General features: G+C 52.8%; 1 protein-coding gene across 10 annotated transcripts in view; it reads left to right on the top strand.

The window, feature by feature from the left end:
• Positions 1–14871, top strand: part of GLRA2 (glycine receptor alpha 2) — a 103415-nt gene extending 88544 nt beyond the window's left edge. For all 10 annotated transcript variants that reach the window (XM_054165972.1, XM_009898070.2, XM_054165971.1 and 7 more), the window contains one exon: positions 13225–14871. In XM_054165972.1, coding sequence (XP_054021947.1) covers positions 13225–13503 — 279 coding nt within the window. In that variant the 3' untranslated portion in view covers positions 13504–14871. The remainder of the gene's footprint in view (positions 1–13224) is intronic.
• The last annotated feature ends 2250 nt before the right edge of the window (positions 14872–17121 follow it).

The raw sequence follows: 17121 nt of genomic DNA, 5'->3' as shown, positions 1-17121 counted from the left end.
TCCTGCAGGGATGCAAAGAGAACATGATCAATGCTATTGATTTCTGATCTCCCTGCTCTAAGAACAGAGCTGAGAGCAGCTGGGGAAGCATTTGCTAACAGTTTGCTAAAGATAAGTCACAAAGCCCAGACGCTGTTATCTGTTCAGCAGTTTGCTCCAGGTGGTGTCTAAACTAACACAGGAGTGAGCAGAGTGGATTAAATTTAGCACAAGTAAGGAAAAGCAGAAGGTGCTGCTGCCCCTGGACCTGCCAGAGGAGCGCTCCAGAGCCTGCAGAGCTTTCCTCTGCTGCTGCCCGAACATCCTCCTGCACTCCTCGGTGTGCAGCAGAGCAGAGCACCAGGTGCTGTGTGCGGACACAAACTCTGCCGAGCTTGGAACTCCGAGCAAGAGCAGAGAGCCTCTGGCTGCCTTTGCAGCACTCCAAAGCCTCCCAGAACTTCGTCTTTCATGTCCTGGGCAGGCAGAATAATCACACAGCCTGCTGGTGGGCTAGCAGGGTGCTGCTGATGGGATGGCAGGGAGCTGCTGATGGGCTAGCAGACTGCCCCTGGACTAGCAGAGCTGGAGATCTGCAGCTTTCAGTGGCAGCAGTGGGGGCTGTTGTGTGCCAGGAGCAGCCATACAGCTCCAAACGCTTTGTGGTGCTGGAGCCTCTGTGGGCAAGGAGGAGCTCTGTGGATATCCAGCAGTGGAAGCCAGCTATTTCCTGCTCACCCTCGACAGGCTGACTGACCTCTGCTCAGAGCTGGGCTCTGCTTTCATGGTTTGCCTTCTCTTTTAGCCACAAAGAAGAGAGAGAGGTTGAGGAAGGAACTGAGTCTTGCAAGCGGGAGGTGGAGGTCATGCATTTCAGAATCAGTGAGGGTGAAAGCAGCACAGAGCAAGCAGGGAAGAGCAGAGCTGGGAATTAGTGAGGAACAATATGTGGTGGGAAACAACAGAGGTGGAGTCACGAAAAGAGAAAAGAGGTGCAGAAGGAAGGAGCCAGGGAAGCAACAGGCTGCCTGGAGAGGCTGTGGAGCCTCCTCTGGAGCCTTTCCGAGCCTCCCTGTGCAGCCTGCCCTGGGCACAGGCGGGGTTGGACTGGATGATCTCCAGAGGTCACTTCCAGCCCCACTGTTCTGTGACTGAGGAGCAGTTGTTGAATGCTATCTCCTTCAGCACTTTGCCAGTGTTTCACATCAGTGGTTTCAAGCCCCCATTCCTGTATCCATCCTGGAGGGGAGAAGCAAAGCAGGGTGATGCCTACTCGCTCCAAATGCTCTGTGTGGGGTTTCCTATTGTGCCATATGCAGGCTGCTCCTAAAGCCATCACCTTGTCTGAGCCTGGCAGAGGCCTCCTGCCTGGTACTCATGAGGCTGCTAGGTGCCCAGTAAAGCAGCCTGCACTGCCAGGTCTCCCTGCATCTTGGAGGGCTCCTGTACTGCTTCATCCTCCTGCTCATTGTCATATTGCCTGCACACAATCTTTCCCCAGGTGTTATCCCCCACAAATGAAGGACCTAAGGTCAGGTAGTTATAGACCCTCAAAGTGAGTTCTGATCTCTTCAGTATACTCAAAGACAAACTTCTCCAGAGCTCCAGCACTCCAAACACTGATTGGGAATTTCTCCAGGGCACAGAGAGGATGAAACTCATAACACACAGCCAGGAAGGTCTGCTGGCATAGCAACCCTTTATCTTGGTGGTGTCCTTGGCACTCTCTCCTCTGGATAGTCAAACATTTCTCTCTCACTCTCCTTGATATTCTTGAGCAAAGCTGGAGCTGCAAGAAGTGCCTGAGCTGCTCCTTCCAAGAGCATCTCTTCACTGCTGCAGCCGCACTCCCTGGCTCAGCTGCCTGTATCTGTCTCTCAGGGCTGTCTTTCCTCACAGGTGCTGGCCAGTCTATGGCCTTAGCTTATCCTTCAATCACTTTTGCCAAGTAATAAAGCTCCATCACCAGGCAATCTGTTGCTTAGCTACTGGCCTGGGCAGATGGTCCTTCTGGAGAGGTGCCAGCACCCCACCAAAGGGTCTGTTCGTGGGCAGGTTTAAGGAACCTTGCTCGTGTATTCTCCATCTCTGCTGCTCAGAGCTGAGTTCCTCTCTGAAGGGGAAGCTCACAGAAAGGTTGACACTGAGCAGTTATTCAAACTGGAGTTTGCAGTTTGGTAAATGCTCTGGAACCCAGGAATTCTCACTTCTGACTACCAAATGCCTTCAGGGAACAGGAGAGGCATTGGCTGCCTGAAGGCAAGGTGCCCAGAGGTACACAGCCCCTCAGGGGGGTGTGCAGGCAGGAGCTGTGCTCCTGGTGTGCAGTGCAGTGTCAAACCTCCTGGAAAGGGAACCAGATTCCATTTTGAATTAAATGGTGTTGCATTATCCTTTCTGTCCACATTTCCAGTGACCTTGTAGGATTTGTGGGTTTGTTCCTTGCCAGAGGAGACCACCCCTGCCCAACACCTGTGCAGAGGGTGCACTCTCAAGCTGCTCTGGCACACAGTGCCATGGCTGCTTGCAGCACAATGAATGCTTCTTTTGCTGCACATCAGTGCTAGCAGCCTCCTAGAGCCACCTTCAGAGAAGCCTCTACAGATGGAGGTGCAGAGGCCTTTTTGTCTGGACAATGTCTGACACACTCCAGCAGCCAAGGTGCTTGAAAAAGGGGCAGCAACTTAATTTCAGACAGGGGTCTGGAGTGCAGGTAGCTGGTAAACAGTTGGTGTAGCCCAGTCAGGCTTCAGAGCCCTGCAAAACAGCCTGGCAAACCCAGGCTGAGCTCTTGGCCAGAGCCAGGACTAGGTGACAGGCAAAGAAAGGATGACTCGTGTGATGGAAGACAAGGAAGGAGAACCACCCCCAAAGCATTATTTATTTGAAGTCTGGTACTGAGAATAGCTAAGTGGAAGAGCAAAGCATTGAGCTGGCAGCTGGGCTGTCTCCTGGGGAGCTGCAGCCATGCACAACACACATGAAATTTGCATGGGAACACTTTAAGACTATTCAGATATTCTGGGCTATTTTTAGCTGCCGAAGTTAAATTATTAATATAATTTGCAATATTTAATTCATTTTGTGCAGTATTTGCATAAATTAAATGCATTCATGTCTGAGAAAGATCTGGTGGTATCCATCTGCATTTGGTGGGGTTTGCTCTGGGTGCTTGCTGTAGTAAATAGCTTGGAGAAGAGGACCACCCTGACAGAGAGCAAAAGAAGCTTCTTCCTTCCCCTCCTTCTTTCTAGCATGAGGTGGGAGACAGCCAGTGCTCAGCAAGGGGCACAGATGCAACAGGTCCCAGGGCTTCATTCCCAGCCCTGGCACAGGTGGTGTCTGCTGTCTCAGGCCTGCTGCAGGGTGGGCTGCAGGGTGGCCCAAACACTGGAGGAGCTAAGGGAATCAGAACCTGAGCCTGCAAAAATCAGGAGCAGTAGCATTTTCCAGAGGGGGATCTGCACCAGTGGAGCAGTGACTGACCCTCGTGGGCCCTGCAGGCCCTGCACTGCAGGTGCAGTGTTGCCCTTTCTGTTATTTTCTAATGTTGGGTGGCAAATGAGGCACTCTGAGGTGCCACACTCGGGGCATGAGGGTGCTCCACAAAGTCATCTGCCATGGTCATAGCTGAGCCAGAGGCCAGTCAGGCATTTCCCAAAGGTGCAACAAAAACTCTTCTCCCACTTGGAAAGAAGTGCCAGAGCACCTGATGAGAAAAGCCCCGGGCAGATGGGTGCTCAGCTAGCCCCATCCATGACCAGAGGCTGTGAGCTGGGGTGCCCCTGTGCCACACAGCCAGGGATACCCTGCACCTTCATCCTGGGACAGGGCCTGCTGGGCAGTCTTAGCCTTGCAGTGGATCTCAGGGCAGCAGAGTGCTCAGGTCTAAGGCTGGGGCTGGAACACTGCTGTGAGGAGGTACAGGAAGAGTCTCTTCTGCCCCATCTCATCTCTCCTGGGGCAGGTGTTCTGCAGAGGTGAGAGAAAGTGGGAAGGGTGAGATATCTTTGACCTGTTTGAGGGTCTCAGATCCTAGCAAACAGAGTCTTGCTTTGCCTTATGTCACAATGCTTGGAGCTAACTGAAATCCCCTTAGCTTTTTTTCCCTCTTCTTCTCTTTTCTTCTAATTAACAGAGGAAAAAGGGACGGGAGAGAGGTTGGGGGTAAGCGAGGTGGAATCCTCCTCCCAAGGAGGGTTCCTGTGTTGTTTCCCTCTTGTAAGATCCTGTAAATCCTGCCTATTCTGTACGTGTCCTTGCCTTCCAGTAGTGCTTGTGGAACACAGCTCCACTCGCTGCCCCGGCCGCGCTCCGCCGAGCTGTCGCTGGGTTAAACCATCAGGCTACAACAGTCTCTTCACTCAGGAAGGAATCTTTGGGAAGTGCAGGTTCCGTCCAGAGCTCTCTCAATGCTTTTGCTCCACTCCGTGTTTAAATTATGTTCCTCTTTCAGCTGGATATTGCTCAGTTGCTGCACGCAGAGGGCGCAGCCACAGCACCTACCACTTCATTACTGCATTAACAGCAGCCCTTTGCCGTTCTCACAGAGTGAGCAAATCATGCTTCAGAGCTTCCTCTGCTCCTTGGTGGAGATAGAAATAGTATCACATACAGCTTTCTGAAACAAACCCAAATGAGTCTGTTGGAAGCCCTTTCCAGAGGCAACAGTGACCAATTTCTCTCCCATGAACTAGGATGTGGTTGCTATTTATAATCCAAGGTCTGCTTTGCACAGACTTGGTAAGGCTTTGGGGGGGCCAAGCGAGAGGAAAATCGGAAACACCAGTGTGAAGAGAGGCAGGAAAGGAGTGAACACCTCCCTGCCAGGCAGAATGGGGCTCCTGGTGGAGAAGCATCGTGCAATAGACCTGGGGAGAGACTTCCTCTCTTTCAGGGGAACATCTCAGTGAACATTCAGGAAAAACAATGTTTAGACCAAATTCTGGGAAGGGTTTGAGCCATAGTTTGGGCAGGATTGAGGTGAGAAAGCAACAAGTCTGAATTAAGGACTGGGAATGGTATCTGGGACTAAGCTTGCCTCCATCAGAGCTCTTCCAGGTGGAACAAACCAAAGAAGTTTGTTATTGATCTAATTATTGCCCAATGCAACCTAAGCTTTCTCCATCTTCCCTTTGACCTCCACCTAAGAAACCAGGAGAGAGAGGCTTGCTGTGTAAGAGCCATTTCTTTCTGCATTAGCAAGATTCAGCCTCAAGCAGAACCAGGTGAAGAGAAAAAGAGGACACCCAGAGTACTGAAAGTTAGAGAAGTGCAGGACACTGAAGCACTGGCTCCAGGTCCCAGCATGTTAGCAGGAGGTGGAAGACCTGAGGTGAGGGCCTGGTGCTCAGGGACGTGGTTTAATGCTGACCCCTCAGTGCTGGGCCAAGGGTTGGGCTGAATGAGCCTGGAGGTCCCTTCCAGCCAGACCCATTCTGTGGTTCCATAGGACTTGCCCTGTGCAGTGAGGAGTCCCCTGTCCCAGGGCCTTCTCTGCAGCAGGGGCCAGCTGTCCGTTCTGAGACAGATTGTGTTCAAAAGCTCTGAGACAACCCCCCTGCTGTCTTCTGGGAGCAAGCAGTCGAGGGTGTACTTGCACATGGCTCTGTGAATCTCTGCCATCTGTGGCACTGTCTGCAGTGTTCTCACACACAGCAAGATGTCACTCCCCTAAAGAAATTCTCCTTTCCCCTTCATGGTGTTGTTATGGTCTAGCCTTTCCTGCACTGAAAAAACCCAAACCACCACAAAGCTCCCCTAAAACAGAACCTACCCCTGTGCCCAGAATATATCTGCCTGGAAGAGACCTCAAAGATCAGCCAGCACTGAAGGTTCACCACTGACCCTTCCTTCCACTTAGTAGTTTTGATCCCAGTTTAATGATCTCTGTGATGTCCTCCCCCAAGCTCAGCTTTTCTGAGATGAACACATCTATCTACTTCGCTTCTCCTCATGCAGGAAAAGTTCTTCTTCACCCCTGCTGCTCCTCTCTGAATTGCATCTGGTTCTGCTGTCTCTTTACCAGGAATGCTCCTCCTGCTCCAAGCCTGGTCCCACTGTGAGTGATAAGGTGGCAGAGTGACATTTTCTGTCTCATTTGCCAGCTGCCTGCCTGCTGCTGAGCAGGAGACTAATACTGTTGGAATCATCTACATGGTAATTCCCCAGGCTCCCACCTGGGAAAGAACTAATTCTGAAGCCATTACTGTCTGTGTGTAATTAGGGTTATCTTTTGCAAAGTGCTTTACCTTGTACTTACCAAGCCTGGGTTTAATTTACTGCCATTTTGTTACCTGCTCACTCAGGGATTAGAAATCTTTCTGGCAAGCCTGGCTTAGGCTTGTCCCTGTGAATCACCCCTTTCACCTGCCTGCCTTTCCCCAGCTGTTTTATAAACCTCTCCCTCGCTACTGATTCTCCCCCAGATTCATGGGGATTCCCCCAGCCACTCCTTCAGTTACGGAGTGGATCTCTGACTCCTGACCTTCAATGCTGCCTTTTAAACAGTTCATCTATGAAAGGACCTTCCCCCTCATCAGCTCTTCATGGAGCTTTGTCAGAGCCTTCAGTGGGGAGCTAAAGCGGATTTGCAAGTCCAGATGTGCTTCTCAGCTGAACCACCTCCACCCACACATTCAGTGACCCCTGGGAACTGAAACCACGGGAGCACAACTATCTCGGCAGAGCTCCACCGTGGCTTGCTCTGGGTGGTGCTGCCCTGGCAGGGGGGGATGGACCGGATGAGCTTTCAAGGTCCCTTTCAGCCCCTAACATTCTGTGATTTGGTGAATGAGGAGCGCTGGGGGATGGGAGCTGTCCCCACATCATGCAGATAGTTCAGTCTCCAGCTCTATTGTGGAGTCTCCTTCCTCTCCATCCCATTGTTACATGGAAGTCTGAACTTGCCCTGGATTTCTGACTGTGCTTACTGAAGCTGACATGAAAAGGTCTTGTGTGCTCTCCATCCTACACCTAGCACTAATCTCCTCTGTCCTTGAAATGTAATTAAACCAGATACTCTTTTAAACCCTTGGCCCACCATATGTTTGGAAAAGAGTAGCAAAATCAAATGGATAAATCACATCAGAGATTTAATTAAACACAGACCTTGAAAGCCTTCACAACAAGGAACTCGAGAGGGAGGCAAGTCAAGGCTGGCAGTGAGCATTTCAACATGGTCAGGACCAGGCACTTCAGAATGCCTTGTACAGAAAGCTGTGCGGGCAAGACAGAGTTTTGGTCACCTCTAAGTGTTTTGGTGTGAGGTTGGTGCTGTGAATCACATCCTAGACCTGATGGAGCAGAAATAAAAGCTTTACAAAGGAGGAGGATGAAGAAAGCAAGCCAGGTCAGAAATACAGCCCTCCAGATTTGTGTGCTGCAGAGCCAGACCAAGAGAAGCTAGAGGCACTGCCCTATAGAGCACAAACCCAGCCTTAATCCAGAGAGGGGGATTAAAAATTGAGAAAAAATAGGCATTATTTGATGAAAATTGCTCAAAGCCAACACCTGAGTGTGCTCATTAAGGTACCATAATGAGAAACAGATCTGTGGACAGCCCACCCTTTACCCAAACTCCTGTTCCTGGAAGGAAGACCCATCCCAAAGACAGTCCTGATTGCATTGATTGAGAGCACTCTTTGAACATGCAGTGAAGAGGCTGGATAAAGGCTCTCAGAGAGATGACTCCACATGAAAGGCAATTAAACAAATAGAGCAAACCGACTCCATTGCTTAGGTTAGACTGCAGAAGATGCCCCTGCAGTGATCAGACATGAATGTTCTTTAAAGTCAAAGGATTCAGAGCATCAGACACTGGCAGGGCTGCTCTCATCATTGTTAACCCTTCTTGGCTCTGCAGCAGTAGTGGCAGCACTGGAGGACCTCCGGGCCTGGTTCAGGAATCAATTTGCAGCACCAGCTGCCCAAACTGAGTAGCAAGGGCCCCGAGGTAAATGGATGCAAGCAAGTGAAGCTGTTGGAAGATCAAAGACAAGCTTTGTGTTGGGAGGAGTTGCTGAGAGCACCTTGCTTTTCTGTTTGGAGACAACTTCAAGGTGCTGGCAAGTGAGAAACAGCCTTGTGTGAGCCTTTTGTCTCATAGTTCCTGTGAGCTGCACATCCAGTACCCTGACTTGCTCCCCCAGCAAAAGCCCTGTCCCAGACTCTCCAGGGACCTGCACCTCTTCCACTTGCATTAATAATAACCTGCAGCACTGCACATGCTGTTGGAGAAAGTGCATTGGTAACCTGCAAGGATCATAGGTCCCTGCTTAATCAGATGAACTCAGCTGCTTGAGTCATGGAGAGTCACATGGCAGCCAGCCTGCGGCACGGTAACTCATTTCTGGCCTGAGGCAGGATCCCATCGAGCTGCAGTCAGTCCACAGCAGCCAGGGTTTAATGCACCCCGGGGGTAGGGGAGGCCTTGTGCTTGGAGAGGCCACTCGGCACTGTTGCTCACAGGTGGGTCACGGAGCTTCCTGACCGTCCTCGCTGCTTCTCCTGCTGACCGCGCTCCAGCCATCCCGCGGTGCTCCTGCGCGCTGCTGTAATGGGGCAACCGTGCTCAAGGGCAGCGGAGGCCAGGAGGAGCAACTGCTGGCCCCAGGCTAAGACAATCAGAACAGACAGCATCGTTAGAGCTGGGTGGAGGAAAAACAGGAGGTGAAAGCTGGGGGCAGGAAGGCACAGGCACTTTAATCTCAAATCATTCAGTGCTACCAGCAATGGTCTCCTGTGCTGTGGTACTGCACTGAGGAAACAGGTCCTTACCTCTCGTGGCCATCCTTCTCTCACCAGCTCACATCTAATCTGAACCCTGGTGGTCTTTAAGCCTTTCTGTGGATTCCAAATTTGTCTTTCTAGCATTTGATCAAGGGAAATATAAAAATGTGGAGTTGTGGGGGCTATAAATCTGTCCCTGGCTTTGAGAGGTCAGGAGTCACATCTAAATGGAAGGAGGGGAGAAATTGTCCTGGTTTGAGTGCTGGTATTTTGCCTTTTCCTGGAACCAGCTGCTCTCAGAGCAGAGGTTTGGGGTAGATGGTTCTGGGCTTATCCCTTGCCTGGCTGCTCTGCTTCCGTCCCGTGCTGTGGTTTCCCATCTTCCACACACACCATCCATGAAGTGTCTCCCTAACAGCCGGGGGGCCACCAGGCCCCCCGGCCTTTTGTCACCACCACCATCACCCAGTGTGCACCATAGGCACTCACCAGAGACGAGAGGAGGATCCTCAGCCCACAATGGGCTCAGCTTGGGGCCGCTGCCCTTCCTGTGCTGGATTAAATAGGGCAGTGGGTGGGGAGGGCCAAGTGGCCACACCTGGGGTGGGAGGAGACTCACCAGAGCCCAGGTGCTCTGGGTTTGAGGGGAAAATGAGGTGGGTGGAGTGAAAAGGGGCAGATATGGTGGGAAAGGAGAGGTGGTGGTGAAAGAAGAGGATTCTAAAAGAACTTTATCTTCCATAAATCTTCCATAATGCACAACTGCAGCTCCTGGTTTGCTTTGCCTCTGTGCAAGAAGAACAAGCCCACCAATGCTTCATCAAACAAAGCCCAGTGGTGGCTAACGTGGTGAAACCTTTCCATCAGTATCGTTTGGATGGCAGGGAAATCTTCAGCACTCTTGGCCAATTTCATCAGAAAGGCCAAGAAGGAGGTCTTTAAAGTGATGTCTGGTTAGATGGGAAAGCTCTGGTGGAGTCAGGCCTTGGCTGTGAGGCTGCGGATGCTGGCAGCACTCAGGGGGCAGGCAGGTGCCAGACTGCAAAGCCCCTGAAGCTCTTGGAGGATTTTACTGCTGGCTATGGAACTGCAGCATCTCCAAGACTGTAGGTGGGACTCCAAGGACTGTGGCCTTGCTTGGTTCCAGTGGCACTGAGATGGTCAAACAGCTCCAGCTGAGGTGTTCCCAGCCAGTGCTGAGTTTCTGTGTGTGTCATATCAAACAAGAACAGAATTGGCAGGGCAGAAACACGAAACCCTTCTCTTAATCAGTTCTTTAGTCTTTGGAAGGAGTTTTTTTGATGAAGGCTGGAAAGAAGCTACATAAAGAGCCACTACTGGCCACCAGCAAACGGCTCCATGCTGGGAGAACAGCTTACAGAGCAAGCCAGGGCTTTGCTGGGGAGGAGGAGCCTCAGCTCTGCTCAAGCAGAGAACAGGCCTGAGGAGCTCATACCCCAGGGGAAGGCTGCACCTCTTGCACCCAGGGTAAATCAGGTCTGCAGCAGCCCTAGGTGAGCACACAGGGGGTGGCCTGGGCATGCTGCCCTCTGGGTGCCACAAGACACCAGTGGCACAGCAGGGCTCTGAACCCCACGAGGAACCAGAGACTCCTTACAGCTGAAGGCTGGGCACTGAAGATCTGAAAGAATGTGATTTAAACCCAGAGGTTCCACTATAGTTACAGAGTGTGTGAGCTCAGAGCAGCTCTGGGACACTGAGTTGCTCAGCCCCACGTGGCTCAGCTGTGACCCAGCAGGGCCCATGGCAATAGGGACTCTGCATCCTGCATTGAACCCTCGGGAGCAACAGCAATGACTTTTTTAAAGATGAATGAAGCACATCTGGCAGCACAGCTGCTGCCAAGCTGTCCCCTTTCTGATCACCTTTGGTGTCCTGGGCACACATTTTATTCTTCCAACCCAGGGAAAGGGAAGCACTGCGAGGAAGGAAGTTCAGGAAGGAGGTTGACTTGCTGGAAGGTGTCCAGAGAAGGGCAACAAAGCTGGGGAGGGGTCTGGGGCACAGCCCTGTGAGGAGAGGCTGAGGGAGCTGGGGTTGCTTAGCCTGGAGAAGAGGAGGCTCAGGGGAGACCTCATTGCTCTCTACAACTACCTGAAGGGAGGTTGTAGCCAGGTGGGGGTTGGTCTCTTCTCCCAGGCAACCAGCACCAGAACAAGAGGACACAGTCTCTGGCTGTGCCAGGGGAGGTTTAGGTTGGATGTTAGGAAGAAGTTCTACACAGAGAGAGTGATTGCTCATTGGAATGGGCTGCTCAGGGAGGTGGTGGAGTCATCATCACTGGAGGTGTTCAGGAGGAGACTTGATAGGGTGCTTGTGCCATGGGTTAGTTGGTTGGGTGGTGCTGGGTGATAGGTTGGACACGATGATCTTTGAAGTCTCTTCCAACCTGGTTTATTCTACTCTATTCTAAGGAGCTCCCAGGGTCACTGTGGGACTCAGTGGTGGTGCAAGAGAAGCCCTGCCCATAGCAGGTGCCCAGAGCTCTGGGTGCAGTGTGCTCACCTTTAAACACCCTGTTTATAGCCAGTGAGCAGAAGCAGGACTGCAGTTGTCACAGAGGGGCTGCAGGCTGTCAGTAACTAACTGCAGAAGAAGACAGCCACATTTCCTCCTCTTGGTGACAGTGAGCTTTGGAAGGGAAGGGGCAGGAACCCTGCAGGAGTGCTCAAACAGCCTTGCAGGACTGCAGGTTTGCAGCTGCCTGTGGATATGCTGTGAAGCATCTCCCAGGCTGGAGTGCTGGGGCGCAGGAGCACTGTGCCCTGCCTGTCCTCCTGCCATCAGCAGGCAGAGTGGCTGTCGGTAGCCAGCTGCTGGGTGGTCACTGATGTGTCAGCTCCAAGGCAACGAGAGCGGCTCTGGTGATACCTTCAAGCCCAGTGCTGGATCTGGGCACAAAGAGAAATGCAGTTGCTGAAAGAGGTCCTTGTGTGAAGGACCAGCAACTTGCCTCATGGACAGGTGTCAATGGTGGGACCACAGCTGCAATCCTGTGTCCAGTTCTGGGCTCCCCAGTTCCAGAGAGACAGAGACCTGGTGGAGAGAGTCCAACAGAGGCTACCAGGAGGACTGGGGGACTTGAGCATCTCCCCTGTGGAGAGAGGCTGAGAGCCCTGGGGTTGCTTAGTCTGGAGAAGAGGAGGCTGAGAGGGATCTGATCAATGTCTATCAATGTCTGAGGGGTGGGTGTCAAGTGGAGGGGGCCAAGCTCCTTTGGGTGGTGCACAGTAATAAGACAATGGGTTCAAGCTTGAACATAGAAGATTTCACCTCAACATGAGGAGAAAATTCTTCACAGTGAGGGGCAGAGCCCTGGAGCAGGCTGCCCAGAGAGGCTGTGGAGTCTCCTCTGGAGCCTTTCCAACCCCACCCGGATGCATTCCTGTGCAGACTACCCTGGGTGCTCCTGCTCTGTGGGGGGGTTGGACTGGATGCTCTCTGGAGGTCCCTTCCAGCCTCTAATGTACTGTGATACTGTGGTGCTGTGAAATGTCCCTCCCTCCCAAACCCCAAGCTCAGCTGATGTGTTCCGTACTCAACACCCTCCTGCTCCGATGGCTTTGTTTCATGCAGCCCCTGATCTCCAGTGAGATCAGAAGGCTGTGGTTCAGTGAGAGGAGGGAGTGTTCCCTGTGGGTGGTCTCCTTGGGAGCCCAAGAAACAACCATTTCCAGTCAGCAGTGAAGCATTTGTGGGTTGGGGAGAGGGTCTGTAACTAGGGAAAGCTATTGGCCCTACAAGTCACCTCTTCTGGAATGGAAGAGTAGAGCTGCTTATGTGTTTCCTTTGAGTCCCTGGTGGAGGGCTGCCAGTAGCTGAACTTGTGTGTTACTGTGTCACCAGAGAGCAAAAGCAGCAAGGAACATATGCTGGCACAGCCACAAGCCTTTGCTCACACAGTATCATGGGGGTGGTACTCACCTCCCCACAACCAAACACTGCCCACTGAGCCCAGAGCCTGGCTGAGATGAGGCTGTGGTAGCTCACTCTGTGGCACTCAGCTCCTGGCTGCCACTGAAGCCTCTGCACTTTGGAGTGTTGGCTGTGAGAGCAATGCTGTGAGCAAGGGGGCTCTGATCCACCTGTGTGCCGTAGATCAGAGGGGGAGGCTGAGGTTAGGTGGAGGAGTGGATACTCATGGCCAAGAGCTGGGGTCCCTGGTTCATCAGTTCAGCCTGGCTGGAGCAGACTCCCTGCTGTCAACAGCCAGCCCAGGGAGAGCAAGGGGAAACGTGTGGCGTCAGATCTCTTCCCTGTGGGGCTGCAGCTTGCTGCTTCGGGAGCTGAGCTGAGCCGTGCCGTACCTCTGGCTGATTTCCACATCAGGCTCTCCTTTGCTGATCAGGTTTAGTTATTTGCTTGCCGTGGAGACCTGGATGACATGGCCAGGCAGTTCCTAGGTGCTGTGGAGAGGAGCAGCTCAGCTGCTCGAGTGCATGACCTGCTCCATAGGCAGGGGCTGTGGGTCTGACTTGCGTCTCTCACCCCCAGGAGGACGAAGTTGCTCGCGACAGCCGATTCAACTTCAGCGGCTACGGCATGGGGCACTGCCTGCAGGTGAAGGACGGCACCGCGGTCAAGGCTGCCGCCCCCAACCCGCCCCCAGCGGCACCCAAGGACGCGGAGTCCATCAAGAAGAAGTTTGTTGACCGTGCCAAAAGGATCGACACCATCTCCCGCGCCGCCTTCCCCCTCGCCTTCCTCATCTTCAACATCTTCTACTGGATCACCTACAAGATCATTCGCCACGAGGACATCCACAAGAAGTAGGCAGCTGGGGGCCACCAGGACTGCTGAGCCGGAGGGAGCCACCTGTACATACCCAGGGGGGTGTCTGTCTGTCCCTTGGACCCAGGCTTTCTTTCCCCCCACACCCAGGGTGCTGAGGAGAAGTGCAGAGGGTAAAGCAATTGCATGGGAAACGTGAGGCCAGCCAACGAGGGTCCCCTCTGTGTGCTCTCAGTTCTGTTCTTCCAGGCTCAGCATCAATCAGGCATCTCCAGATGCGGCCAAATTGCACCCAGCTTTGTCACCAGGCTCTCACCTCCTAAAGCAGAAGGGAGGCAGAACCCAAACAGCCCTCCTGAGACGTCCACCAGAGACTGGGGTGGCTACAGTGGGGTGAGCTGCAAGAGGACCAAACCTTTCAGGATACTGTTGCCTTTCTGTCATCCCAAACAAGTCTACTGAGCTGCATTCCATGACCATCTCTGTAGTTAGTGGTTTCACCAGGGCGTCCTTTTGTGGGTTGTAAATTATTTCTACTGACAGGGAAGAGGGAAAGGCAAAAGGAAAACAAAAGCTCTTTCTCCTTTGCTGTCCTGCTGTGCTCTGAGTATTGCCCTGCTGCCCCGGCCCTGCGCCCCGGGGCGGGGCTCCTGTGCTCTGTGATTTCTTTGCTAGCTCTCACCCCGCCGGCAGCGAGGCTGCTGCTCTCCTTTCCTTGGCAGGCAGGGCACTCACTGCCTTTGCTCTCTGCCGATTCTCCACGCAGCTCCAGGTGCCAAACTGTACTTTCCCTGTCGTGCTGCCCTGCACCACTCCGCTTGGCAAGGACCTGCTCTCCTCCTGCCGTAGCTCCGTCCTGCCTCGAGTTTTCGTTCCGCTGCCAGGGTAGCTGCAGTCCATAGCTCCGCAGGCAAACACCACTCCCGGGCAGACCTTGGTTTCTGCCTTGACTCCAAGTGGCTGTCGTCTGAAATGTCATTCCTTAACCTGAGAGTTTTAAACTGTACCGTGATGTGCCGGATCTGCGTGGTTCGGTCCTCGCTCTGTGTTTTAAAGTAGAACATGACAAAAAAGAAGTACAAAAAGCAGCCAGAGATGGTATTTTTGCTTACACAGAAGACAACCTGTACCATAAGAGGGATCCAACGCTGGCATTTTAACATAGCTGTAAAAGGGTTTATTAAGAAACAAAAGGTATTTGTTCAATTTCAATAAAGCTAAATGTGGTACTACCAGGTCCTCACTCTTCCCTTCATTGGCAGCAGCCAGACTGCTCCTGCCGGGGCCCAGCCCTGCCCCAGCACAAAGGAGCTGAGAAGCAGCCTCCTGCTGCCCAGGCTTGGGCACATCCTGCTGGCTGTCCTGCAGCAGTGGGGCTGTTGCTGGGAAGGTGTTTAGGGCATGACAGCAGCATCTGCAGAACACTGTGGAGCCAGGCCTGGGGAGGGGCAGGCTGCTGCTCACCTCCAGCATGGGGCATGGCCAGCAGCACACCTCAGCTTCTCCTGGGTTGGGCCCAGCTGAAACTTTCTCCTGACTTCGTTAGGGCCTCAGCACCTCCCTTCCTGCAGTGAAGCTCAGGTGCCTCCAGCACCCACACCACAAGTTCAGCTGCACACCTTGCAGTGCTTGGCTGTTGGCATTGGCTACACAATCTGCTAGAACATTCTGCTGACTGCATCTGAGGTACAAAGGCAGCATCCATGCGAAGATTGCTCTGCTCTTGCCCTGTGTGTAACAGGTGAGCAATATGTGAGCAAAGTCCCCAGAGCAGCCTCTCTTTTTGAAGACACAGAGTTTATAGCTGCACAGCAATCAGTGCTGAGCCTCAGAGTGCTCTGACTGAATGTTGGACACAGAGGATGCACACAAACGGGCAAGGCCTGCCAAGCACTGCAATTAGGAATGGCTACATGCATGGTACAGGATTGCTCTCAGCGTGCTGGGCAGTGGCCTGGGAGCCATCACGGGGAGAGGGCTTGAAACCAGAGGAGTATCAAAGAACCTCTGCTCAAAGAACGTGGCTGGCACCAGAGAGAGCTGTGCTGGCTGAGGAACTGCCTGCAGGTAAAAAGCCAAAGCAAAGGCAGCAGGACTTAGAGACTTTCCCAACAAATGCTTGGTGAGGTTACCAGAGCAACAGGACTCAAGCCCTGGTCGGCTTCCACTCAGAGAGGAGCAGAATTAAGTCATGAAGTAGTTTCATTTCAAGGCACCATCATAGGAGGACAAAGAATGGCTTAGAAAATAAGTGTCAGACAAATAGCCCTCATGAGGCAGCAGACACAGCAGGAAGGAAGGAAAGAGACCTGGGATTAATGCTAAAGAGCTTCCAGACTTGTTGGAAGAGCTGCAGGTTGCAGTTCTAGCTGGCAAGATAAAATGAGGCTCTGCAACAATTAAACTGTGTTACAGCATTTTGCTGTAACACAGTGGTGATGGCTCCTACTGTATGAGGACAGCTTCAAAAGCTGTCAGCAGGCCTTAAAAGGATGCAGCAGCAGCTCGGGGCACTGGCACCCTGCTGCGACAGGCTGCACCCAAGTGCTTCAGTAGGCAGGGAGAAAGGCTCAGCCGTCTCTCAGCAGCTGGATGCCCCCATGTGCTTGATCAAGCCTAATCAATAAAGCAGAGCTGTAAGGAAAGGGTTCTTGCAATAGGAGGAGAGTAAAAACAAAAGCAAGGGCAGCAGACGAGAGATCTTTTCGCTTCTTTCCTCTTTCTCCATCTTTTCCCAGGCTGTACCTGAGGCACTGCACCGCAGGGGATGGATGGTGCAGCAGCAGAGGCTCCTGGAGTCTCCGGTAGGAGATAATGGCAACTCAGAGCTGCTGGGGGACAGCTCCAGGGCACAGCTTGTCTGGGGGCAGAGGTTTTTCTTGTGCTACACGTGTGAGCATTAAGGTCAAACTCCATTCATCCACAGATGCTGAGACTTTCTCACTCTGGCTCCCTTCTTCCCCAGCAGGAGATACTGATGGATACTGATGAGCTGCTGGAGAAAGAGCTGATGGAGCAGTGTTCATCTGCAGCTGAATTGCTGCAGCTCTTCATCTGTACACAAGCCTGCTGGTGGCACAGGAGCTGCTGACCAAACGTGAGGCACTGGCCAAAGCTTACAACCCTCACACAGCTGGGGTTGTGGAAAGCATTGTGGAGGAGCATGGCACTAATCCCCGGGGCCAGGGGCATGGCACTGCCTGGGAAGGTCTCTCAGGGGGCTGAATCAGTGCCTTGGCCCAGCCACAGGGTCCTGCATCACCCAGAAATCACAGGTCAGGAGCTTACCAAGGGATCCAGGCCAGCCTGCTGCTGCCATTTCTGCACTGCTGGACACAGACAGAAAGGTGTTTGCTGGGTGGCACAGGGAGCACACAGGCAGCTCTCTGACCCTGGTTCCTGTAACACAGCAGGCAGCAAAGAAACAGGCTGCAGGCTGAGCTCTGCAGTCCTCAGCCTGCTGTGAAAATACTTCCACTGAAGCTGTTCCTCCTCACTGTCTGCAGAGCTGTAGCTGTTGAGAATGAGCTTCTGCCAGGCTTTCAAAGGAACTTACTCTAATGCCTTTGGACAGAGGCATCGGTGCCTCACAACGTTCTGGACAACAACCAAAGCCAAGGCTGCCCAGAGGGACTCCTGCCTGGAAGAACAGCCTGAGCA

Source organism: Dryobates pubescens, chromosome 12, assembly GCF_014839835.1.
Source record: "Dryobates pubescens isolate bDryPub1 chromosome 12, bDryPub1.pri, whole genome shotgun sequence".
In the NCBI taxonomy this organism is placed as follows: Eukaryota; Metazoa; Chordata; class Aves; order Piciformes; family Picidae; genus Dryobates; species Dryobates pubescens.
Note: the sequence above shows the minus strand (reverse complement) of the source record. Positions and strands in the feature narration are given on the sequence as shown.